Genomic DNA, 23,090 nt, shown 5'->3' with positions numbered 1-23,090 from the left:
TCTGGAGAGGCACACACAATCCACAAGGTGACAGAGAAGATGTCTAAGGTTTCATGGTTCAGGTATTAGATGTTTATAATACTCTCAACAGTAAGTCTACTATATAATACATCTAGAAAGAATTACCACTCCATCAGGTTCAACCAGCTTCTCATACATTCACTGCTGTTAATTCTATTAAATAACTTTATTTAGGAAATATTATATGACAATTGCTATTATTATCTGAATAATAGCAATGTTCAGGCCAAATCTACTTTCTTCATTAAGCTTACGATATGAGTGATATCCTTTGATTCCTGAAGATACAAAAATCAGAGTAACATACATACACATGTACACACTCATAAATACACACATGTATGCATGCACATATACATACAATCATACATCTTCCAGTCATTCTTAGTTCTTATTGTTTATACATACATATGTAGGATTGCCAGAGAACATGATTATGGAACAGCTGCTAGGAGATGTTAAGAAAAAATGATAAGGGCTGTACATTTACTCTTGAATGGCAAGAGAGTTACCTTTAGAAAAAAAATGGTAAGGACAAGAGCTTATTTAGGAATGAAAATAAGGAAATTGAAAGAATTTTTTCTGGTTCCTACACAAATGTTATAAGAATGTCCATGAGTGCAAAAAGCTAGAGACAAAGGAGACTGACTCGAAGACTGCTTCAGAGAAAAGGGTTAGAGAACAGGGAGCTACATGTGCTTGGCTCCCTACAGTTCCTAGCTAAGGTAGTAGGAAATCATTTTCTGTACTTCTAATCTGCATACCCAGGAACATTTTTTGAAAATCAGATAGCTATATATATATATTCAGTTTTGAAGAATGATAAAGCCATTGTAACAGACCATGGAACTGAACAACAATTTGAATTTCTTTTTAGGTTTTATTAATTTTTATTTTATTATTTTTAAAATAAATCTTTTTTATTGATTTTATTGAGCTATACATTTTTCTCTGCTCCCCTCCTTGCCTCTCCCCATCCATCCAACCCTCTCCCATGGTCCCCATGCTCCCAATTTTCTCGGGAGATCTTGTCTTTTTCTACTTCCCATGTAGATTTGATCTATGTATGTTTCTCTTAGGGTCCTCTTTGTTGTCTAGGTTCTCTAGGATTGTGAATTATAGGCTGGTTTTCTTTGCTTTATGTCTAAAAGCCACTTATGAGTGAATACATATATTTGTCTTTCTGGGTCTAGGTTACCTCACTCAATATAATGTTTTCTATTTCTATCCATTTGCTTGCAAATTTCAAGATGTCATTATTTTTTCTGCTGTCAAATACTCCATTGTGTAAATGTTCCACATTTTCCTTATCCATTCTTTGGTCGAGGGGCATTTAGGTTGTTTCCAGATTCTGGCTATTACAAACAACGCTGCTATGAACATAACTGAGCACTTGTCCTTTTGGTACAACTGAGCATCCTTTGGGTATATACCCCAAAAGTGATACTGCTGGTTCTGTAGGAAGGTTTTTTTTTTTTCCTAATTTTCTGAGAAATCACCATACTGATATACAATAGGGCTGTACCAGCTTGCATTCCCACCAGCAATGCAGGGGTGTTCTCATTACCCCACAACCTCTCCAGCATAAGTTGTCATCAGTGTTTATGATCTTGGCCATTCTTACAGGTGTAAGATGGAACCTCAGAGTTGTTTTAATTTGCATTTCACTGACGACTAAGGATATTGAGCATTTCCTTAAGTGTCTTTCATCCATTTTAGATTTCTCTGTTTAGGTCTGCACTCCATTTTTTATTGGACTATTTATTCTTGGGATGACAATTTCTTGAGTTCTTTGTATATTTTAGAGATCAGTCCTCTGTCTGATGTGGGGTTGGTGAAGATCTTTTTCCATTCTGTAGGTTGCCATTTTGTCTTGTTCACCGTGTCCCTTGTTTTACAAAAGATTTTCAGTTTCAGGAGGTCCCATTTATTAATTGTTTCAGTGTCTGAGCTACTGGGGTTATATTTAGGAAGTGATCTTCTGTGCCAATACATTAAAAGTGTATTTCCCACTTTCTCTTCTATAAGGTTCAGTGTGGTTGGCTTTATGTTGAAGTTTTTGATCCATTTGGACTTGAGTTTTATGCATGGTGATAGACATGTATTTATTTCCATTCTTCTACATGTTGATATTCAGTTATGCCAGCATCATTTGTTAACTATGCTTTCAACAGTGTGAATTCTATTGTCAAAAAATAGTAATATATATTTACTATATATAATGTCTATTTTTTGACTATAGAATATCTATATATAACCAAGGGAATTAAACAGCATTAATGGAAGTGATTACAACTGAGATACTTGGTAGTTTTTTTAAATTGTTTTATTTGGAAAGAATAATAAATAGCTGTATTAGAGTTAGTATCTGGGGTAAAATTCAAAAATTTAAGACCATAATATTTTTCTTTTTTTATTTTTATGTATATGAGATGTACATGTATGTATATGTATCCATATTTGTATGTATGTGAGCATGTTTGCCTGTGTAGGTTCACATAGGTGCCATTACATTTGGAGACCAGAGTTTCATGTCAAAAGTCATCCTCCATTACTCTTCTACCTTATACAATGCAGTAGAATTCCTGCTACCTCAGTGACGAGATCAAACCATGAGATCACCAAAATGGTTAGTTTTGCTAGCCAGCTTTGCTCTGGGGATTCCTGCTTCTGCTCCCTAGACTAGAATTGCAGGTGGATTACCATGCCCACCTTGCAATTGCATGGGTTCTAGGGAGCTGAACTCCAGTCTCCTTGATTGTGCAGCAAGCATTTAACCACCAAGGCAACTTCCTAGTCACAGAACATATTTTAAAATAACATTATACCTATCTATTAGTAATTGATTATTTACCAGAGAACAAATATCCCCACTTAACTGGAGACATCCTAAATATTCAGGTGTCAGTTACATGGAGCCCTGATAACGTTTGTGTTTTCCTGCTGAAATACAGAGACTGTTCTAGGTAGTTTGACATGAATAAAATAAGGAAGCAGCCTGGGGAAGGGAAAGGCTGACAAAGTGAGGAGAATGGATGAAATGGATGTGGAGAAAGTGCGGGGTGGCAGCACCAGATGCACCTTTGCCTTGGCCAGTTACGATAAGTCTAGAATAGAAAGGTAGGCAGTGAAGCCGTAGCAATTGAAGGATGTTCCCTTGGCCTTTCTGAAGCTGCTTTAGTGCGGTGCTAATTTGCTGCCCTAAAGTCATGAAAATTTCATGATGAACTTCATGGGCAGAGAGATTACCTCTTGACATGTGCACTTATATATTCAACATCTAGGAGTAGGACTTCATTCAGAAGTAAATGCAATTCCCCTGAATCTCCCAATTACTGTATATTTAGATATAAAATCAATATTTATACCTATTTTCTGAAGGGATCACTTACCTCCAGAAGCACATTCAGGGGTAAAAGTGATATCATCAAGAGCAATAAAGATGTCTTCCTTTCCACCTAAGTCAGCTTCAAACACCACCTTGAATGGACTATTACTAGAGAGAGGTACATGTGCATAGGTCCATCCAGTGTCTTTGCTTTGCATTATGGACCACATCAAGATGTTTAGTCCTGATTCCTCAATGATATACACCTAAAACAATAACCATAGAAAACAACATTTTTATGGTTGGATGTTAAAGGTAGATGTGATCATCCTCAATTAAATTGATTTGGATTATTTAAGTCATTTAGCAATCAAAATAATATATACAAGATCTATTACAATAGAAAATCTCCCTGGAGCAACTATATCAATATTCAGCATTAAAGATTAAAGCAAAAATATTGACCCATGTAATGAAGAAAACATAACATTAATTTATTATAATGTTATGGTTAAGGTTTTTGGCAGATCAGCTCCACAATATTTAATTATATGAAGAAAATTTAGTGACTTGTATAGAGGCTATACAAGTCTGAGCATTCATGCTGAGACTACAGAAGAATGGGCTGCTTTAGTGACAATCGTGCATCCAGGTTGCATGGGTAAATGATGAAGGAAGGTCATTGGCAAATAAAGAAACTGCCTTGGCCCATTTGATAGGCCAGCCTTTAGGTGGGTGGAGTAAACAGAACAGAATGCTGGGAAGAAGAGAAGTGAGATAGACGCCATGCCTCTGCTCTGCAGAGCAGACGCGATGCAGCCAGCCACCAGGTCAGACATGCTGAATCTCCTCATGGTGCTACACAAATTATTAGAAATGGGCTAAATTAATATGTGAGAACTAGCCAAGAAGAGGCTAGGTATAACGGGCCAGGCAGTGTTTAAAAGAATACATTTGTGTGTTGTTATTTTGGGTGTAAAGCTAGCCATGCTGGAGGCGGACAGGATGAAAAGCAAGCCTGCAGCTCCCACAACAGGTAAAGGCAGAGACAAACTGCATAGCTTTCCCTGAATTCCAATGTTGCATCTCACAGAAGCTCCATATCCCTGCAGCACAGCAGGAAGGTCTCTGTGTTGACTGGGATTCCAGGAGTGGACACTGTGGGATATCAGGAACACTTTGCTCGTTTCATTCAGCATTTAACTCGTGAAAAGTAGTGTAGGTAAAGCATGAATGAGAAGAGAGTGCGATTCCATCTTTGTCCCAGCAGCTCTCAGTGATTCTGTGTTTAATCACCACAGACAGGTCATAGTAGAAAACTGAGATTCAGTTTCATCCTTAGAAGTGCATGGTTTAACAGAGTTTTAAGTTAAAAAAAAATTCCAATCTTATTTGATAAAAAGAAAAAATTCAGAGTAGTAAATATGTAAATTTCTCTTGAAACTAAGAACTTAATGAGGTTAACATAAGTTAATAAAATATAAGAACAACAATGCCGTCAATATTAACAAAAGTTTAACCCATTTGAATATTTTATATTTGATGAACCTTAATTGGTGTATGGGTATACAGTAGGACTATTAACTTCTATCTTGAACACTGGAGTTGCAGAAACAGAAATCTAATAATTAAAAATTCACAAAGCATAGAACTATGCTGTTGGGTGTAATATACAAGGGGCTTTGAAATCACCCTCAACTCCTTCCAAACAAGAAAGTCATCTGAACACAGCGAAAATGAGCAACTCTTCACAGATCCCGGAGATACAGAGAAAAAAAAAAAAACTTCTAAATAAAAAAGGGATAGGGAGTGGGGTGGGAGGAGGTGGAAGAAAGACTTAATAGCAACCTCTGGCCACAGAGTACAAGGACAAAACAAAACCTGACTACAAGACATCAAAGCAAAGATCTGGGATGACTGGAGAGCATCCAGTAAGACAAAGAGTAGCATAGGTCTTTATTATGTACACCTAAACATTTAAACTCCAGAGATGCAAAAATAGAGACAAAGAGAAAAAAAACTTGAAGAAGCCCAACTGGGAAAAATATTTCTCAATTATAGGTGAGGAAGTATGAGAATACATGAGACTTCTTTTCAGAGGCTTGCTTATTGAAGTCAAAAGTGTGCTGTACCATAGAATATGAAGTAGTTTTAAATGCTAAAAGGAAAAAAAATCCCTATTTAAAATTCTTCATCAAGTCAAGTTATTGTCAAAAGATAACAAACCCTTCTCCAGATAAGTAAAACATTGAGAAAAAATTTCATAGATCTAATTTGCAAATAAAGTTAGGAGGATTTTTTTCAGACACCGGGGAAATAATACAGGTCCAAATACCAGATTTATATAAAGTAAGACTGTTATAGAAGAAACAGATTTAAAACTTGAGTTGTTTTGTTGATGTTGCTCCTCTTATGTTATTTATTTAGATAATTTGATGCAAAAATAATGAGAATATTATTCTCTTGTTTTAGCTTTTGGGTATGAGAAATCAATGATTGTTACAAAGAAAATTTAGGGCAAGTTGAGAGTATTCTATTCTAGTGTACTTGGATTCCCCAGGAAACTGCACAGCATTATTTGAAAGTGATCTTAGATTCATTTTCCATGTACACTGACAATTCATGAGAAAACTAGTTAGTTTGAAAAACACGCATTGATAGACGAAGAGACCAGAGAATTTCAACCTAGCAAAATAGCATAAGTGAAAATATAATGGCGAGGGTGGGGTGGGGAGTCAAGCAGCAATTACAGCAGCTATTTATTCACGTATCAATGCCTACTTTAAATGCAAATATAGCAACTGAAAGAAGGTATTTTCAGGGCCAACTAAAAGTTAAGATCTGAGTGTTTGCTTCTTTGAAGGAACCCAGTTAAATATCAAGGCATAACTAGATGAAAATTAGTGGGATGAAGAACAGTACACAAGAGATGACACTTACTATAAGCAATGTGGAGACGCTATATAATGTTGGGCAAAACAGGCTTCGGAGAAAGAAAACTTAACAGGCATAATATAAAGCCTTTACTGTAGACTCAAGGCTTTGTCCTTCCTTTGAACAAATGTGGTGAAGTCCCAAGGTGATGTTATTCCAATGTGCCACCTTCAGGAAGTGATCAGATCTCAGGGACTGCCCTCCTCAATTTGATTAGTACCTGAATGAAGGAAGCCTGAGGGATATTTCCGGGAGCTGTTCTCATGTAAGGACAGACTAGAAATATTTTTTTTCTATTTATAAATTACTCTTTCTAAAGTCTTTGCTATTGTGGCCCTAGTGAACTGAGACGGAATTATAAAAGTTTCCTAAATTACATACACATCCTCAATGTATGTGTGCCTAAAAACAGCGTTATCAAATACTTGAGACAAAAGTGAATATATCTAAAGGAGAAAGGAAATGAATCTATTATCATAGCTGAAGACTTCAACCTTTCTTTAGCAGTGATTGACAGATCAGAAGGAACAAAGCAGTCAAGACATGTTAGAAGTGAAGAACATCAATCAACTGGGTCTCATTTACATTTATACAATGCTTCAATCAGCAAAGGAGGAAGATACATTCTTCTCAAGCTTACACATAAAAATCACTGAAATTGGTGGCATTCTGGAAAAAAAAAAAAAAAAACACATGGTATCCAAGTTAAATGAATGGAAGTGATCTGGCTCTCAGACCGTGGTAGAATTAAACTAGAAGATCATAATGGAGAGATAACACTTAGAGCAAAGAAGTTTCAGGAGAAACCAAATGATGTTTCAAAATAACTCAAACTTCAGCCATCGGCATTTACAGGATAAAGTACAAAATTGTGTGTGGTGTGGGGGCAGGGGTGTATTTTATAATTACAGGATATTAGGGATAAGTATAAGTCTCTGTGTGTTTATTTGGTACTGAGCAGCTGCAGGACTTGGCAGAACAGAAACTTGTCTACCTCTAGATGTAATGAATGGGCCAGTTCCTTGAAATACACACGAATCAGACCTCACAAAGGGAAAAATCAGCAATAAAATATGAATTTGCCTGTTAAAGAGTGTGAATAGATTGATAACGTTCCAAATAATACACAAACCCAAACTAGTATTAGAAATGAAACTGTACATTAATATCTCTCATGAACATTAAGAAGAAAAATACTTCAAAGCTATTAACAAATCAAATCTAACAAATATAAAGAGTAATTCAATGTCATGAACAAAGAATTGATTACAAGCATGTTATATCATAAAAATTCAGTAATCATTCAATATAGTACATCAAATCAATAGGCTATGGACAGAATGTTTTATATTTACACATGTAGACTCATATATGGGATGGAAAATGCTGACTCTCGGGAGTCCTGGGGAATCAGAAACAGCTACTAATACACACAAATCCAAACAGAAACTGTTTGATGAGAACACACAAATAGAACTGAGGCACTTTTGAATAATCACAGGTGTAAGAAACAATCACCACTATCAGCAACAACCAAAAAGGGCAGGCTTTTCTAGCAGAATTATGGAAGCATTGAAAGAAATAATGCCTTAGTTACAAGCTAATAGTGAATCAAGAGGTTGCAAGCATGCTGTTTTAGCAACTTCTCTGAGGTGTGGATGAGGATAACATTTGTATCTGGAAATACTGGGCAGGTAAATCCTGTGGAAGTGTTCAAGCTCAGGGATTTCCAAGTTGAGCAATGGAATCATATAAATGAGGCAATCCTTCCTGAGACTATTACAACTTTTACCTCCTCCAACAAATAATAAAAAAAAGAGTATATCAAAAACATAAGGCCACCAAAGTCATAGTTCCTCTTTGACAATAGAGTAACATAGAATTGGAGGTCATTCAGAGTGTACAGTCACTGCCAGAAGAAAGGTATTTATTGGTTTGTCTCACGAACTGGAATGTATGTACTATTATTATTGAAACAAGTTTGACCAACATACAGAGATGTATCCAAATACTTTTGGGAAACAAAGAATTATAACTAATTCCTTGCATCTACATTGGGTGTCAATTAAATTTAGCAAGTACAAACACACACAAGAGATTTTTTTCATAGTTATGAAGACTAGCACAGTGTTCGGATAAAACCTTTAGTAATAAATCGATTATCAGAAGGGCCAAGATTAAATGCAACTGCAGAATGAACTGAGTGGATCAAAATTTCCCTGAGGCTAAAGACAAAGCCATCAGGAATCCAAGAGAACTTGGGAACTGTAGCACTGGGATGTAAATGGCTTCCTCATAAGAAGAGCAGTTTGAACACAGAAAAGAACAGTGGGGTTTCAAACAGAAGAAAGCCCAGGTGGAAATATAAGTAAGTTAACGACAGAAGCCTCAGATGAAACCACATCTGTCCACACATTGATCTTCGGTCTTTGGCCAGAAATGTGAGAAAATATATTGCTAATGTTTACATTGTCTAGTTTGTTGTTTTGGGCTATGGTCCCTGACATATCAAATTAGAAAACAACTTAACATTGTAGATTGCATAGAATTAATAGGGTGGTGAGAAAAAATAGCTGAGAAATATTTTTAATCAATGTTAACATGCTATAAATGCCAGGTATTTTTATTAATAAGATTACAAAGAAATATGTGTGTTCTTTAGGAGGTTCATTTAATAATCCAGCCAATTACAAGAAACACAGAGCCTAATTGGTAAAATCTTGCCAAAGTTTGTCTTTTAATTGTGGGTGGTTATATTCAAATATGAAATGGATTGTAAATCATATTAGATGAAAATTTTCAACTAGTTTAATAAAAAATATCCACTTCACACAAAACAATGACAACTACAACTTTAAAACTTTTGGAATAAGGAAGAATAACTGAAATTCAGTGAATATAATAAACCCCAAATAAAGGCAGTAAGTGACAAAACAAAATGCAAACAGAAATCCAAGAAAATGCCGTTATCATAAAGAAAGAAGAGTGGCAATAAATGCACAGTCATTGTCTTGAGTCTTATATCATATACTAACATAGCTTTGACATGTAAGAGCTAAGACTGACAAGCACATAAACAAAAACAAACAACAGCAACAAAAACACATACTCAGTATAGGTAAGGAATTTGACACACCTTTCTAAGTAGGCTACACAGGATACTAAGATGAAAGGGTAGATGAAATGGTTAAATTCATTTCTGCTTTTATCACTCTACTATGAACAAACCCATATTAGCAATGAACTAGGTGTAATAATTCCTTCAAGCATTTTAAAGAAAATGTGTGTATATGTATAGATTCAACATATGACAAAAGAATCCTGGGAAATAAACAGAAGTAAGACAAAGGGTTCAATCAATGGTATGGAAATAATTATGGTTATGTGGGAAAAATTCTTGAGATTCTAATCTATCATCATTTCTATGCAAGAGTAAAACCTAAGTAATTAGCTAAATCCACAACTCCAAATTGTAGAATAATAAATGAGAACATTTTACTCTTCTGTGATGGGAAAGGGCTTTGTAAGTAGGGTATCAAATCCGGATTCTATACAGAATCTGAAAAATGATAGAGTTCACCAACTAAAAATGTAAAAGAAAACTTTCTTTAGCTTCCAATATGTTAAATAGTCCTTTGAAGAAGTCTTCCTCAGCCTGGGACCCAGACTTCTAAGCAAAGCTGATTTGGTTATTTCTCAAGGTGACTTTGTACCTAGTCCATTTATAGTCAGGTGTGAGAAATACTTTCTTTTGCAAATTCCCACTTCTATGTCTTCAAAATGTGACTTGATTTTCATTTCCAGAAGGAATGCTTTTCAACTGGAGGTCGCTTTTCTCTCTTTATTGCACTGTGAAGGGGAAGTCTGTGCAGAAGGTCAAATTAGATTAGCTCCCTCCTCTTGAGTTCAACCTCTGCACCTGTGTGTTGCCATTCTTTCCTGTCTAATTTATAATTTAATAGTGGATTACGGCAATGTTTTTCTCTAAGGTTTTTTTTTCCCTATTATCTGCAAGTGGAGATATACATACTATTCCAGCATTTTTTATTCTCTATTTCATATGTCAAAGTATCTTCCTGTTGTCAAACCCTATGCAATCAATTTTGTCAAACTGTTAATATGGACCCATGATTCTTGCCATGTGATAGGTGATGGTGTGTGCAGATACACTGAGAAGTCATTTAGTACTACATGCCATTAGCAGAGGAAGAGTACTAGGTGTTTTCATAGGACCTATAACCTGCTCAATCACAGGTTCTTGGCCCAGATACTGTTCTAGCTATGAGTTCTATACTATGAAGTTGATATTTGTGCCATTGTTAGACCAGTGTGCATACCTTGTCAATCAAGATCTTTATTGTATCAAGTTGGATACTCATCTGACTAAAAAAAGAAAATCCCTTCTCAAGTTCAAGGGCCATTGTAGGAGAGGAAGTGGAAAGACTGTTAGAGTCAGAGGTGGTGGATGACTAAAAAACCAAAACAAAGCAAAACACAACAAAATATTATTTCATAAACACAACAGAGTAGTTGCACATATGGGTTTACAAGAATTGTGACAACATCCACAAGACCTAAACAAGTTCAAATCAGACAACAATCTTAATGTAGAGGGGTAACCTGGGATTGACATCCCACCCCTAGCTGAGGAGCTATTGATAATGATAACTGCTGGAAAGGGGGAGTTAGTTTTTATTTTAAGGTAAAATCCCTGGTGGGTCAAATATGGACCAATAGATGGTCACACATCCAAGAGTATATTGGTGACAATAATTGGACTTCATAAATTAAAACAAAAAGAATGGCAACACAATGTTGGTGGATATTGAGTGGGGGGAATAGATTTGAGAGGAAATGGAAGAGGAGTTAGATAATCAAAATACAATGCATGGGATTCTCAAAGCATTAATAACAATAAAATCATCTTTGCTCATTTTAACTATGGCTACAGCAATATTATTGGCATTACAGTATGAAAATGTCTGCAGTATTGCAATAGGTATATTGATAATGGCAGGCATACTTTTTGACTTTTATTTCTGCTTAAATTGGTGCAAATTGACCAATTTTGTTGATCAATATATTCTGGCTTTCTTGCAGGTCTTTTTAGGGTACAGATATCTGTTATGCATTTTCAACCATTCTAATGTATAACACACTATAGGGCCATTTATATGTGTCATTGTTTCCTCTCTTAAATACTCACTAGTATTATTCCCTAAAGCGGCTCTGATGAGAAGTGCCATACTGCTTGTGAATGTAGCAGACATCAAATTCAGCCTAAGCAAGGATGAAAGAAAACTGCTGGGTCTGGGAAGTCAATTAAAACCTACTTTAAAAAAAATCTCTAAAAGGAGCACTGATAGCAGCTCTCAACAACTTTCATCATAACACAAAGTAGAAGTTTTAGTGTTTTTTTTTCATCTCCATTGTCCCCCACTTTTCTATCCACTTGCCTGGAACTTCCTGCAGCAGTAGCAAGAGCGATGAAATACAGATGACTCTTTGCATCTCTACAAGCCTAGAGGGAACAGCTAGGGCCTGCAGAGCAGCTCATATGTAGTCACTTGTTAATTACAGCCTTACTGTACTAAATTATAACCAAATTCCTGATTAATATGTGAATATAAATCCAAGATATATTTCTTCCATTACTAAGAGGACTTCATCATTGTATTTTATTGGGTCATTATTCATATTATCACCTTATATATAGATGGTGAAGAGAATTGTGAATTTGAAACCCTTCTTGTCTCACAGTATTTGCTCATGGCTGGTGTCTCTGGTCCACAGTCAGGGTTTTTAAACACAAGATGTATTGGAATGGGTCTAATTTTCTGTTATTTGCTATTTTGAGCTTTATGAGTGTCTAGTGTATCATAAAGAGTAGAGTTCTGCTTGAACTGACAGTGGAAGCATCCAAAGACCTGGCTTTGGTGTAGGCAGTGGTCAATATTGTAATCATCTGTCCTGTCCCTTTTAGAGACAAGACCCACCTACTCCTTCCCCCATCCACCACTGAGGCAGGCAGATCTTCCTTCCTGATTCCAGTTGAGTCTCTTCTCTTTCAGTCTCTCTTCCAAACAGGTAGCTGCTGCTGTGGCGTCTCCCTCCCCCAATCTTCCCCTATTTTGCCTTTTCCCTTACCCCTCCATAACCCACTAAATAAATACCCACTTCCTCTGCATGGTGTGCCTACTTGTCTCGGTAGGTCTCCCACTCATCATGCAGCTCCCTGCCTGGGACCCTCTGGCCCTCATGGGCTGCAGGCTACTTAGGGGCTTCCTGCCTGGGACCTGAATGCCTTTGTGGCCCCCATGGTCTCATGACTCGCTGCCTTCTGCCTGTTGCCACTCAGGGACCTGCAGCATTTTATTTTAAACCATAAGAAATATGACACACCTTGGGAAGTTACCAAAGACAGATCTCAGTTTGACAAAGATGCCCTCGTGGCTCTTGTCCGTTAACTGTTTATCCAAGAGATGATTATATGAAGTCCTGAACAAGTGAACTAAGTGTGTTGTTGCTTAGGAAACTTGGCAGAACAAACATATTCATCTTACCTATCACTGCTTTCTATACATAAAGAGTTCTTAGACAAATATAACTATTTGACTTACCATATCAGAGTAGTTTGGCTTGCACTCCATAATGTAGCATGAATATCATGTTTAATTTTACTTGAACCTATCAACTGCATAAATTTATAATCATTGCTTTAGATTTATATGAAGAGTCATGTTAGTGCAGTGATACAATTTAGGCATGCTTTATTTGGAAATAATCTCAATATGCTGGTGAAGAATTGTCCTATTTGCTATTTGTAGGCAGAACACATTGAGAGTTCATGTTAAATTAAGTCATGCAATCTTTTGCCATGACTTCTAGAGAATGCTAATGGTTCTCCCCATTCATATGTTGAATTCTATCCCTGGGAAATGTTATTAGGAAGTAAGGATCAACATCACCACATGAAAACTGTTACTCCCAGGTTTCAGTGTTGTCCAAAACCCTTCCAGTATCTAACTACTCCTAGAGTTACTGGCTCAAGTAAAGAAGGATCCAGGGAATTAGACAAAGCAATTCTGTCTCTGTCACTCTCTCTTTTTCTGTGTGTGTATTTTATGTGTATGTATGCACACACATAGCTTATTTTTCCTCAAGTCTCTCTTTTCATGTATGAGAGATGCTCTCAAAGATATCAAATTACCCTAAGCAGCTTCAGAACTAGGAGAAACCTCACAAGCCAAATCAAATAGAAAAGACCAGAAATATTAAACAAGAGTCACTGTATCACTGTATCATCAACCTCATCAAGACAGTTCAGAACAGAAGGCAGTTTCCCTACCACCACAACCATCACCACCACCCTCATCACCATCATTACTGCCTATCATATTGACTGCCAATTCCTCCCCAATATTCTTTCTAGAATTACTTGAAGATTGCCCAGAATACAGAAGTATTTTTCCATACTGCTGTCCTCTAATTAGAAAACCCATGAATGATCCCACAGCAAGAATCACAAATCATCAAGGAGACCAACATTTGTAATTTAGAGGATATGTACAGATATTTACAGATAAAAGCTAGGTGCTATATATTTGGATACCCCAAGCAGATGACTAACTCACAAAAACATGGTTAGGCATTTGTTCTGAATGGAGGAGGATGCAGAACCATGCCAGTAAGTAAGAAAGATCTGCTTGCTAACATGAGTAACAAATCATGACAAAAAAGAAAGAATAATAATGCAGGGTGTTTAGGAAGTTAGACTCGATGGAATTTTTTTACAACCATAAGTCAGTGTCCCAAATTATTATATATTTTATATGTAGAAACTTTGAAAAAATTACAAAGTATCAAGGTATTGAACTGAGTCACATGTCCCTCACATGTTAGAATGGACTTTCATTTCTATTGGTTTCCACTTGAAAACAAATTCTCTCATAGGGTTGGGATAAATATTTCATTTTCTTTGCATGCTTGAGAGACTCTGTCAGTGATTGGAACTTTTATGGCTTTTGTTCTTTTGTTTTCTTTTTCAGGCTTCTTGGATAGACCACAGGTTGATAAAGAATGGATGCTAGAGTTTTGATGTAAGATTTTCTGCTAATCATGTAATCTAGGAGAAGGAAAAGTGTCTAAGCATCTTTGGGTCTGAATTTCCTTATTTTAAAGTTTGAAATGTACCTCCTACATTAGGTAAATGTTTGAAATAAAATTATTTATATATAGTATAAAATACCTCCTGAAAGACAGGAAAACATAACAGCTGTCACCATTTCCCAGAGACAGTGTTTGAGTTAAAAGCAATAAAACCAGTCATGTTGGTCTAAACAATTAATTGCTAGGTCATAACCCTGGGAGTTCCAACATACACTTTTAATTAAACATAGAGCTCAAAATTGGTTCGTCCTCATTTAAAAACTCATTAATCTTTGATAAAGCTAGAAGTATAAATATTGTCACCTTTCTTAAGGACTGATACTTTATAATTACAGCAGATTTAAATTTAAAATTTCATGGTAGCTTTACCTTTACTGCTTGAGGTAGAGATTTCTCTATCATTATCTCTTGTATCACATTTCTTCATTGTCTTTAGGCAAGTTCTTATTTGTAAAGTACATGTACAATCTACTCAGAATCCTTTATCTCCAGGTATTCTTTAAATAGCAGACACCATAATTGAGTTCAAGTGGCAGTCATCAATGAGTTTAATCTTGACTCAGATGGAGATGAATTACACAGTACTGTATGCCGAAGACCCACAGCCCCAGGTAGAGATGAGAAGTTAATGATGCCACCATCGGCAGAGTGATTAAAAAAGGAGGTGGCGGTTGAAACTTACATGATGAATATTTCCACTGACACAAATCTATCTTCTTCCATACCTTTAAAATCCCCATAATCTGGGGATCCACCATGTAGAACCAGAACCGAACAGTACACATTCCAAGGCTGGCCGGAAAGAGCTGAGAGGTAATGATTCTTGCAATAGACCCTTGTTTGGAGACAGAAGAGTTGATGTACAGGAAATGCCGACCACTACCTAGAACAGATTGAGAAAAAGTTTTGTTTTTCAGTGCAACAGTTTATTTTACTGAACAATACAGAATATGTTTAACCCATGTACAAATAACATCATTACCTTAAATGTTCTCCCTTCCTCTGTCTCCCCCACCCAATATTTAAATAGAATTTATCTCTTATAAGTCATCTCAAAATAGCAATTAATTCTTCTGAAGAAAAAGGTGTTGCTATGGTCATGTGATATGCAGAATTTATTTTACACAAGACTCAACTCTGTGTTGACTCTGAAGGTGTGGTACTTTCCTCCAATTCATTCAAACCTGTCTCTTCCAAGCCATAGCATTTTGTGTGTTATGCAAAGTAGACGGGTACAGTGTGGGCACAGGGGAATGACTGATGTACAGCTTGCTTTCAATTGTTCTTACTTCTACACTAGCCAGAGTAGTACGGTGTGGCTAAAATTTAAGCAGAATGTGATTATGAGAATAATTAAATAATTTGTTTGTTGATGCATGTGTGTTTTTATGGGGTGTGCTTGCCTGTGTAGGCATATGTGAATGAAAGATAAAGATTAATAATATATATTGCTTCTGTCACTCTCCACCTTACACTTTGACATAAGTCTTCTTATTAGACCTGGAGTTTGTCCATTATGATAATCTCTCTGGACAAAAAGCAGCAGGGATCCTCATGTCCCCATGACCAATAGTTGCAGATATATCTTACCCAGCCTGCATTTTAAGTGATTGCTGGGGATATGAACTCAGGTCTTTATGCTTGCACAATAATGAATGACTTTTCTCACTGAGTCCCCAGCTCCATTTTAATTTTTTCCACTGTGCTATAAAGAGCATCTGTGCTCCTCAGATGCATTTGACTGCCAAAAGTCTCTGCATTCAATATAATTTGATTTGTTCTTTGATTGACATCATTGTCAAAACTTATCAAGCTACTTTTCTCTTTCTTGCTTTTTCTGAGGTAGCAGATAAGTTACATGTATAGTTACAAACAAGTCTAATAAATTATTTTCTACATAATACGTTTTTTTCTTTGTGGCTTATCAGTGTTCAAGGATCAGCAGCAGCAATCTTCTCCCTTCACTTCTCACAGTGGAACTTTGTGTTTTCTTTTGTTGTTTCAAGTATCTTGGTTAGAGTGTTTTTCATTTTATTTAACCTTTCAAAAACTATCTTCTATTTTTAGTTATTTTCTTTTATACATTACATTAATAACTACTCATTTTTGACACTTTCATTTTCTTCTTCCTTTGGTATTAAACCGCCTTTATCTTAAATTAATTTTATTGCTTTCCTTTCTTTGAATGTCCCAGATTTTCTTATGTGTTTCAGTATATTCAATTAAATATACAGATTTTGATGCTCTGTTCTCTTTTGAATTAAAATATGTCAAGATTGCTATAGAAACTTCCTTGAATCATGAGCTATTTACAAGATGTTTTTGAATCTCTGTGTTGTTGGGAGTGTTGAAATTATATGCGGAGTTCTTGCATTATAAGGAGAAATGTGGAAAAATTTGGCAAGATTTAAAAGACATCAATTTCCAGCCTGGTCTACAGAGCTAGCCCCAGGACAGGCTCCAAAACCACAGAGAAACCCTGTCTCGAAAAAAACCAAAAAAAAAAAAAAAAAAAAAAAACAAAAAAACAAAACAAAAAAAAAAAACAAAAAAAAAAACACATCAATTTCAATCACTGGCAGAAATGAGGTGGGGTTCTTCTCAAGTTAGGCAAACATGTAAAGAAAGTAGAGAATACTTCTGATTTTATGTGAAATATCTGTTCTCCCAAGGGGAAATTGTAGGAAGAATGCTGTGGATGGCTTCCTTCCTTAAATTTATTATGTTCATAGTCCATGACACGTGTTCATCATGTGATTTTTCTGTGTTACTTGAGACTACAGGCACTCTGCTGCTCTTGGATGAAGTAGATATTATCAGGTCCAGATGGTTGATTATGGTATTATGTTCAGTCATGCCCTTCTTAGTATTCTGCTGGCTGGATCTTTCCACTGATAAGCAAGTTTGATTCTCCAAGAGTCATAAAGTTCTTCTTAAATTTCTATCAGGATTTACTGGACAAATTATGATTTTTGGTGTTGAATACTTATGTTAGAGAATATTTTTTTTGTTTTGTTTTTTTATTTATTTATTTTTTTCTTACTTAGTTTTTATTCATAATCATAAACTTAACTCTGCAATCCAGCTAGACTTGAGGGGGAATGAGGAAAATATGGAACCCAAAGAACTTCAGTGAGAGCAGAGATTACAGGGTACTGCGAGCAGATGGGGCTGGGGTGCTCTCCTGAGCTACAGAAGGAATGGTCTGGTGGGTAAGAAGCCCGCAAGTCAAAAGAATTAGAGTTGTCCACAGTCGGAAATGGTGATCTTCTTGCTGGTCTTGCCATTCCTGGACCCAAAACGCTCCATGGCTTCCACAATGTTCATGCCTTCTTTCACCTTCCCAAAGACCACATGTTTGCCATCCAGCCACTCAGTCTTGGTGGTGCAGATAAAAAACTGGGAACCGTTTGTGTTTGGTCCAGCATTTGCCATGGACAAGATGCCAGGACCTGTATGCTTCAGGATGAAGTTCTCATCCTCAAATTTTTCTCCGTAGATGGATCTGCCACCAGTGCCATTATGGCGTGTGAAGTCACCACCCTGGCACATGAATCCTGGAATAATCCTGTGAAAGGAAGAACCCTTATATCCAAATCCTTTCTCTCCAGTGCTCAGAGCACGAGAGTTTTCTGCTGTCTTTGGAACTTTGTCTGCAAACAGCTAGAAGGAGACGCGGCCCAAGGGCTCGCCATCGGCCGCGATGTCGAAGAACACGGTGGGGTTGACCATGGCTGCAGCAAGCGGTGAGAGGGGACAGCGGCATCTGCAAAGCCTAGAGAATATTTTTATATTCTGGGAGGAACAACCTATTTATTACCATGTATGTTCCTCTTCATCCTTAATAATATTCCTTGCTTATGAGTCATTGTCTGAACTCCCAAGTTCTTCCGATGAATGTCCTTCTTTTACTTTGGATCTTTCTGTGTTATATTTAGTACAGATTCTACACAGATAGTATTATGTCTTTTTTTCCACACTGACAATGCCTTCTTTTAATTGATGAATTTTTACTATTAATCTTTATTGATATAGCATACTATTGATAGAGCTGGTTCAATATATATAATAATTTTTAACATTTTTGTACTTGTTACTCTTTGTTTCTTTCCCCCCTCCATTCACTTTCTCTATTCTGTGGTTTTAATTATGAAGTTAATATGATTCAAATTTTCCCTCTGTATGCTAGTTACATATCTTGCAAAAGACACCTTTGCTAGTGGATGACCTTGAACTTAAAAATACATTCAACTAACTCTACCTACATTACATACATACATTACGACTAACTCTTTATGGGTCACAAAGTTAAGCACTGTCCAATAGCACACACCCTTTAAATCAACCCAACTTTCTCATATTGTGGAAGATTTATCTTTCCTGTGTCAGCTTAGTTTTAGTGAAATGGTTTCTTTTAAAGTCAGAGCCACCTGAGAGAAGAATATTCATGAATGTTTCTGTGACTCTTCCCCTCCCCCTGGGAAAGCTGAGGAACTCCTATTCTTCTAGGTAAAAGCCTGGTGGGATTTTAGAGTAGATGTTTCCCTAAGACTGCTCCACTCTGTGTTTCATCTCCTGCATGTTTCCATAGTGAGCCTTCAGCTATTGGACAATCATGGCTTAGATGTCCTACCGAGTTCCTACCAGGGCTTTCTTTCAGCATTTGTGACCCTGTGCCCATTTGTTTGTCTCCCAAAGAAGCAGTGACTGTTCCTGTGACCTTGGCTCTCTAGTGGATTCATGAAAAGTGAAGACTATTCAGCTGCACAGCTAGCTTATTATTAAATGGACTGGCAGTTTCCCTTAAATCCCAGACATGCTGGGTAAGAACTGAAAATAACTTGTATCTATTTTTAAATGTTGCTTACTGAATATCTCTGATGATTCCCTCTGAAGACTTTTTTTTTAATCCATCAAGAAAAAAAATCTATCAAGAAGGGTGGCACATACCTGTTGTTTCAGCCTTGGGAGTTTGAAACAGGAAGATTATATCAATTTTGAGGCCAATCTTGGCCTCAGAGTGAAATTGTTTCTCAAAAATTAAAACACATTAAATCTAGTGGGTCACAAGAAAGAACAGAAAGACAAGGGTACAATAAACAGATGTGTATGAAGTAAAGGTGGCCGACAGTGTTCAGAAAGAGGTAGGAGATGACAGGGCAAGAGTAACCAGAAGGCATCATGTCAAAGTGTAAAATTATCAGGGAACAAATCTGGTAAGTAAATCCACCATCAAAAAATAATAAAAATATAAAGCTACCACCTGAAATAAAACAACACCAAAAAGCAAAACAAAGCAAAAAGGAAGAAAAAATAACTAAAAGATATGACTCAAGAAACATCTTAATGAAGATTCTTCAGGATAAAAAGAAGTTGAGACAACTTGAAAGTTGTCTTACTTCCCAAAGACCCCGAGAAGGGCCTCTCACATGCAGCTAGATTAGGAGAAATAAGAAGAGCATTTTGTTTAAGACACAAAAAAATATTTCTAGATTTGAAGATATTTTGTTTCCTCATTTGGAACCAAAGGTATGTGGCTCCAAAGGTCAAAATAAACCTTTATCCCTCTTCTGCAAAGGACAGTAACTTTTTCTTTGAAAATATACTTTAATTCCAGGCTGTCTTTAAACAAATAAGAACACATGACCTGCCTCTCATCTTGTTGCCCTTTTCCTACATGAGGATTTCCAGTGTATTATAACCACATAGTCTTATCTTGAATGTGAAGAAATAGTTAATATGTTTGGATATTACAATCTAGGTCTTATAGTTTAGCTCTAAAATAGTATAACATGCAAAATGTAAATGAATATACTTCAATCTCAAGCTTTGTCTGTACTAAATTCTAACCTGATATTGAAAGTCAAATATTTAGAGCCATAAGAAAAGCAGTAATTACATTCATTAATGCAAATGTAATCAAGTTTACAGGTAGGAATTGAATTATGATTTAAAACCTTGCATTTCACTATATTTATTTTTCACCCTATATTCAGAAGAGTTTATGTGTGGAATTATCTGGTGGGTCACGGACAACCTATGGCAGCTGTGAACCACCAACTGCCAGTAGCTCCTCTGCTGGGCTTGGGAACTCTGAAGCCCCTCTTGCATTCATGCCAAAATTTTAATGGCTTCTTCTTGTTATGTCATACAAGTAACCACAGCTGTGGCATGCTGTTGTGTACAGCAGTCATGTCGAGTTCAGAAGGCAGCATTGCACAGTTCTCTTTCATATCCTTGGTTCTTATCTTCTTCTAGACCCATCCCACAAAGTTTCCTAAATCATGGATGACTTGAAGTTGTTATAGATGACCCATCCACAGCAGAGCACCGAGTTACTTATACTGTACCACTTTGGAGTTTCTGCCTTAGCCACTACCCCTTGCAAAAAGAAGCTTCTCTGTTCAAAGTTGAGAGTGAAAATCCATAGATTTACATAAATATTTAGAATGCAGTTTGGAATCACATAATAGATGGGCTTTTGACAAAATTAACAGTACCAGGCATGAAATCTCCTCCTCAAAGCAGGCCTCATATCTATCAGAAAGTAGTTGATTATTTCTATAACATTGCTATGCCACTATTGTACCAGTGAGTACGTCCTGCCAAACAGGACAATATTTTATCTCTTACCAGTCTAAATGAGCCTTTTCTGGTATGATATAAACTAGTCAGTAGAGATAGCATTCCTGGTCAATTTAAGATGGATTTCTCTATGCCCTGTCTATAAAGCACCAAAGTGATCAATGTACTCACCAATAGGCATTTTTAACACACACACACACACACACACACTTAATTAGACAGAATAAGAGAACATTAACACCTGAAAATTAAGGGAGGTTGATGTGGAAGTCCCTTCTGTTTGCTGTGATTTCCATTAATGAATAAAAAAAACTGCTTTGGACCTAAAGCAAGGCAAAATTTAGGTAGGCAGGGAAAGCTAGGCTGAATGCTGGGGAAAAGAAGGGTGGAATCAGTGGGACACCATGGAGCTGCCACCAGAGTCAGACATGCCAAAATTTTGCTAGTAAGCCACTGTCATGTGGCAATACAAAGATTAATGGAGTTGGGTTAAATTAATATGTAAGAGTTAGTCAGTAAGAAGCTAGAGCTCATGGGCCAAGCAGTGATGTAATTAATACAGTTTCTGTGTGATTATTTTGGGTCTAAACTAGCCAGCAGTGGGGAACCAACAAGTGGCCCGCCTCCAAAAGATTGGCATGCCAATGTGGGTAACTACATCCACATGAAAACCTAACAAAGCAGCTGGGCAGTGATGGCGCACGCCTTTAATCCCAGAACTCATGAGGCAGAGGCAGGCAGATCTCTGTGACTTCGAGGCTAGCCTGGTCTACAAGAGCTAGTTCTAGGACAGGAACCAAAAAGCTATGGAGAAACCCTGTCTCGAAAAATCCAAAAAACAAAACAAAACAAAACAAAAAGCTGACAAAGCTTAAAAATTAATTCTAGACACATACAGAGTTAAGCATGGTTTGCTATTGGCATTTTTTTTGATGGAATCTCTTTACTAGAAGCAAGCAGGGGTATGGCTTCTTTAAGAGAGGTTTTCCTGACTCAGAAATAGCAAAAAAAGCCATGCTGTTTTGATATGCTGGCCTTCTATTTTGTGTTGCCACATGGCCTCCGACTCAGGCAGTGGGTCTAGCTACAGAGCATTTGAGTGGGGTTTGTAAATAGACTGCTGCAGCTTGCTTAATGGCGACATGGATGGGTTGTGTGCCTGAGAATGGGGCTGTGTGCATAGCTCTCAGAGGTGCAAGTGGCTCAACCATGCTAGACTGTGCAGGCAAGTGGGAAGTACAGTATATACCAGAATAATGGAACAGCTTAAGTTTTAAGAAGTGCTTAGCATTTAAAAAAAATTCTTGGACAGTAAAGAATTACATATATGCAATGAAGACAAATCCAGATGAGTCATAATGTTGGATACATGTACATAGACTTGGAAGAGAGAAGAAAAGAGTATAGAGAGTCATAAAATAAAGTTGATGCTTTTTTTAAAAAATGGTAAAGTCTTTCAAGAGACAGAGTACAGATAGCCATAGATTAAAAATAGTAAAGAAAAACAAGCCATGTAAAAATGGAAATTCACAGAGAGTTTGTATTATGTATATTATTGTGCTATCTTTAAATTTTTTGACTGTGAATGAGCTAAGTACAGAGAGAGATTTCATTGTATGGGCTGCTAAGCTAAACCAGCATATATATTATAAAGGTATCATGACTTCCAAATTTGGGTCTAAGGAAATGTTGCTTTGGAAAAGAGGTTCTTCTCTTGTTTCCACAGAGGTTAAGAACCTGTGTGTTGTTTCCATACTGGTGTGATTTGATGAAACAATTTCCCACAAAGGTTGCCATGAACACCCCCCAAAATTACTACACCCAACACTCAGCAGGGAGCAGTATGGAGAAAACTGCCCATATTCCAGAATGTTGTCTATAAACATTTGTTTACATTTAAAGGGGGATATGATATAGATATAAATAATTTGCATTGGTATGGGTCTTGGTTTATTGATACAAATTTAAAGTCAGTTTTGTCATTTGTATATGTATTTCTGATCTTGATTAGGGTATTGTGTTTGTGTAGCTTATTTAAAAATGTAATGTATAA

General features: G+C 36.6%; 1 protein-coding gene and 1 pseudogene across 1 annotated transcript in view; both read right to left on the bottom strand.

Annotated features, from left to right (window-relative positions):
* Malrd1 (MAM and LDL receptor class A domain containing 1) overlaps nt 1–23,090 on the bottom strand; it is a 463,630-nt gene that overhangs the window by 113,907 nt on the left and 326,633 nt on the right. Inside the window, exons 19-20 of the mRNA XM_050152697.1 lie at nt 15,178–15,335; nt 3,414–3,615 (exon numbers count right to left, since the gene is read on the bottom strand). Coding sequence (XP_050008654.1) covers nt 3,414–3,615; nt 15,178–15,335 — 360 coding nt within the window. The remainder of the gene's footprint in view (nt 1–3,413; nt 3,616–15,177; nt 15,336–23,090) is intronic.
* Nucleotides 17,551–18,221, bottom strand: LOC126507893 (peptidyl-prolyl cis-trans isomerase A-like; annotated as a pseudogene).

This window comes from Alexandromys fortis, unplaced genomic scaffold (genome assembly GCF_014885135.2).
Source record: "Alexandromys fortis isolate MF-2015 unplaced genomic scaffold, M_Fortis_MF-2015_v1.1 scaffold_54, whole genome shotgun sequence".
Classification (NCBI taxonomy): domain Eukaryota; kingdom Metazoa; phylum Chordata; class Mammalia; order Rodentia; family Cricetidae; genus Alexandromys; species Alexandromys fortis.
This window is presented reverse-complemented; position numbering and strand designations above follow the sequence as displayed.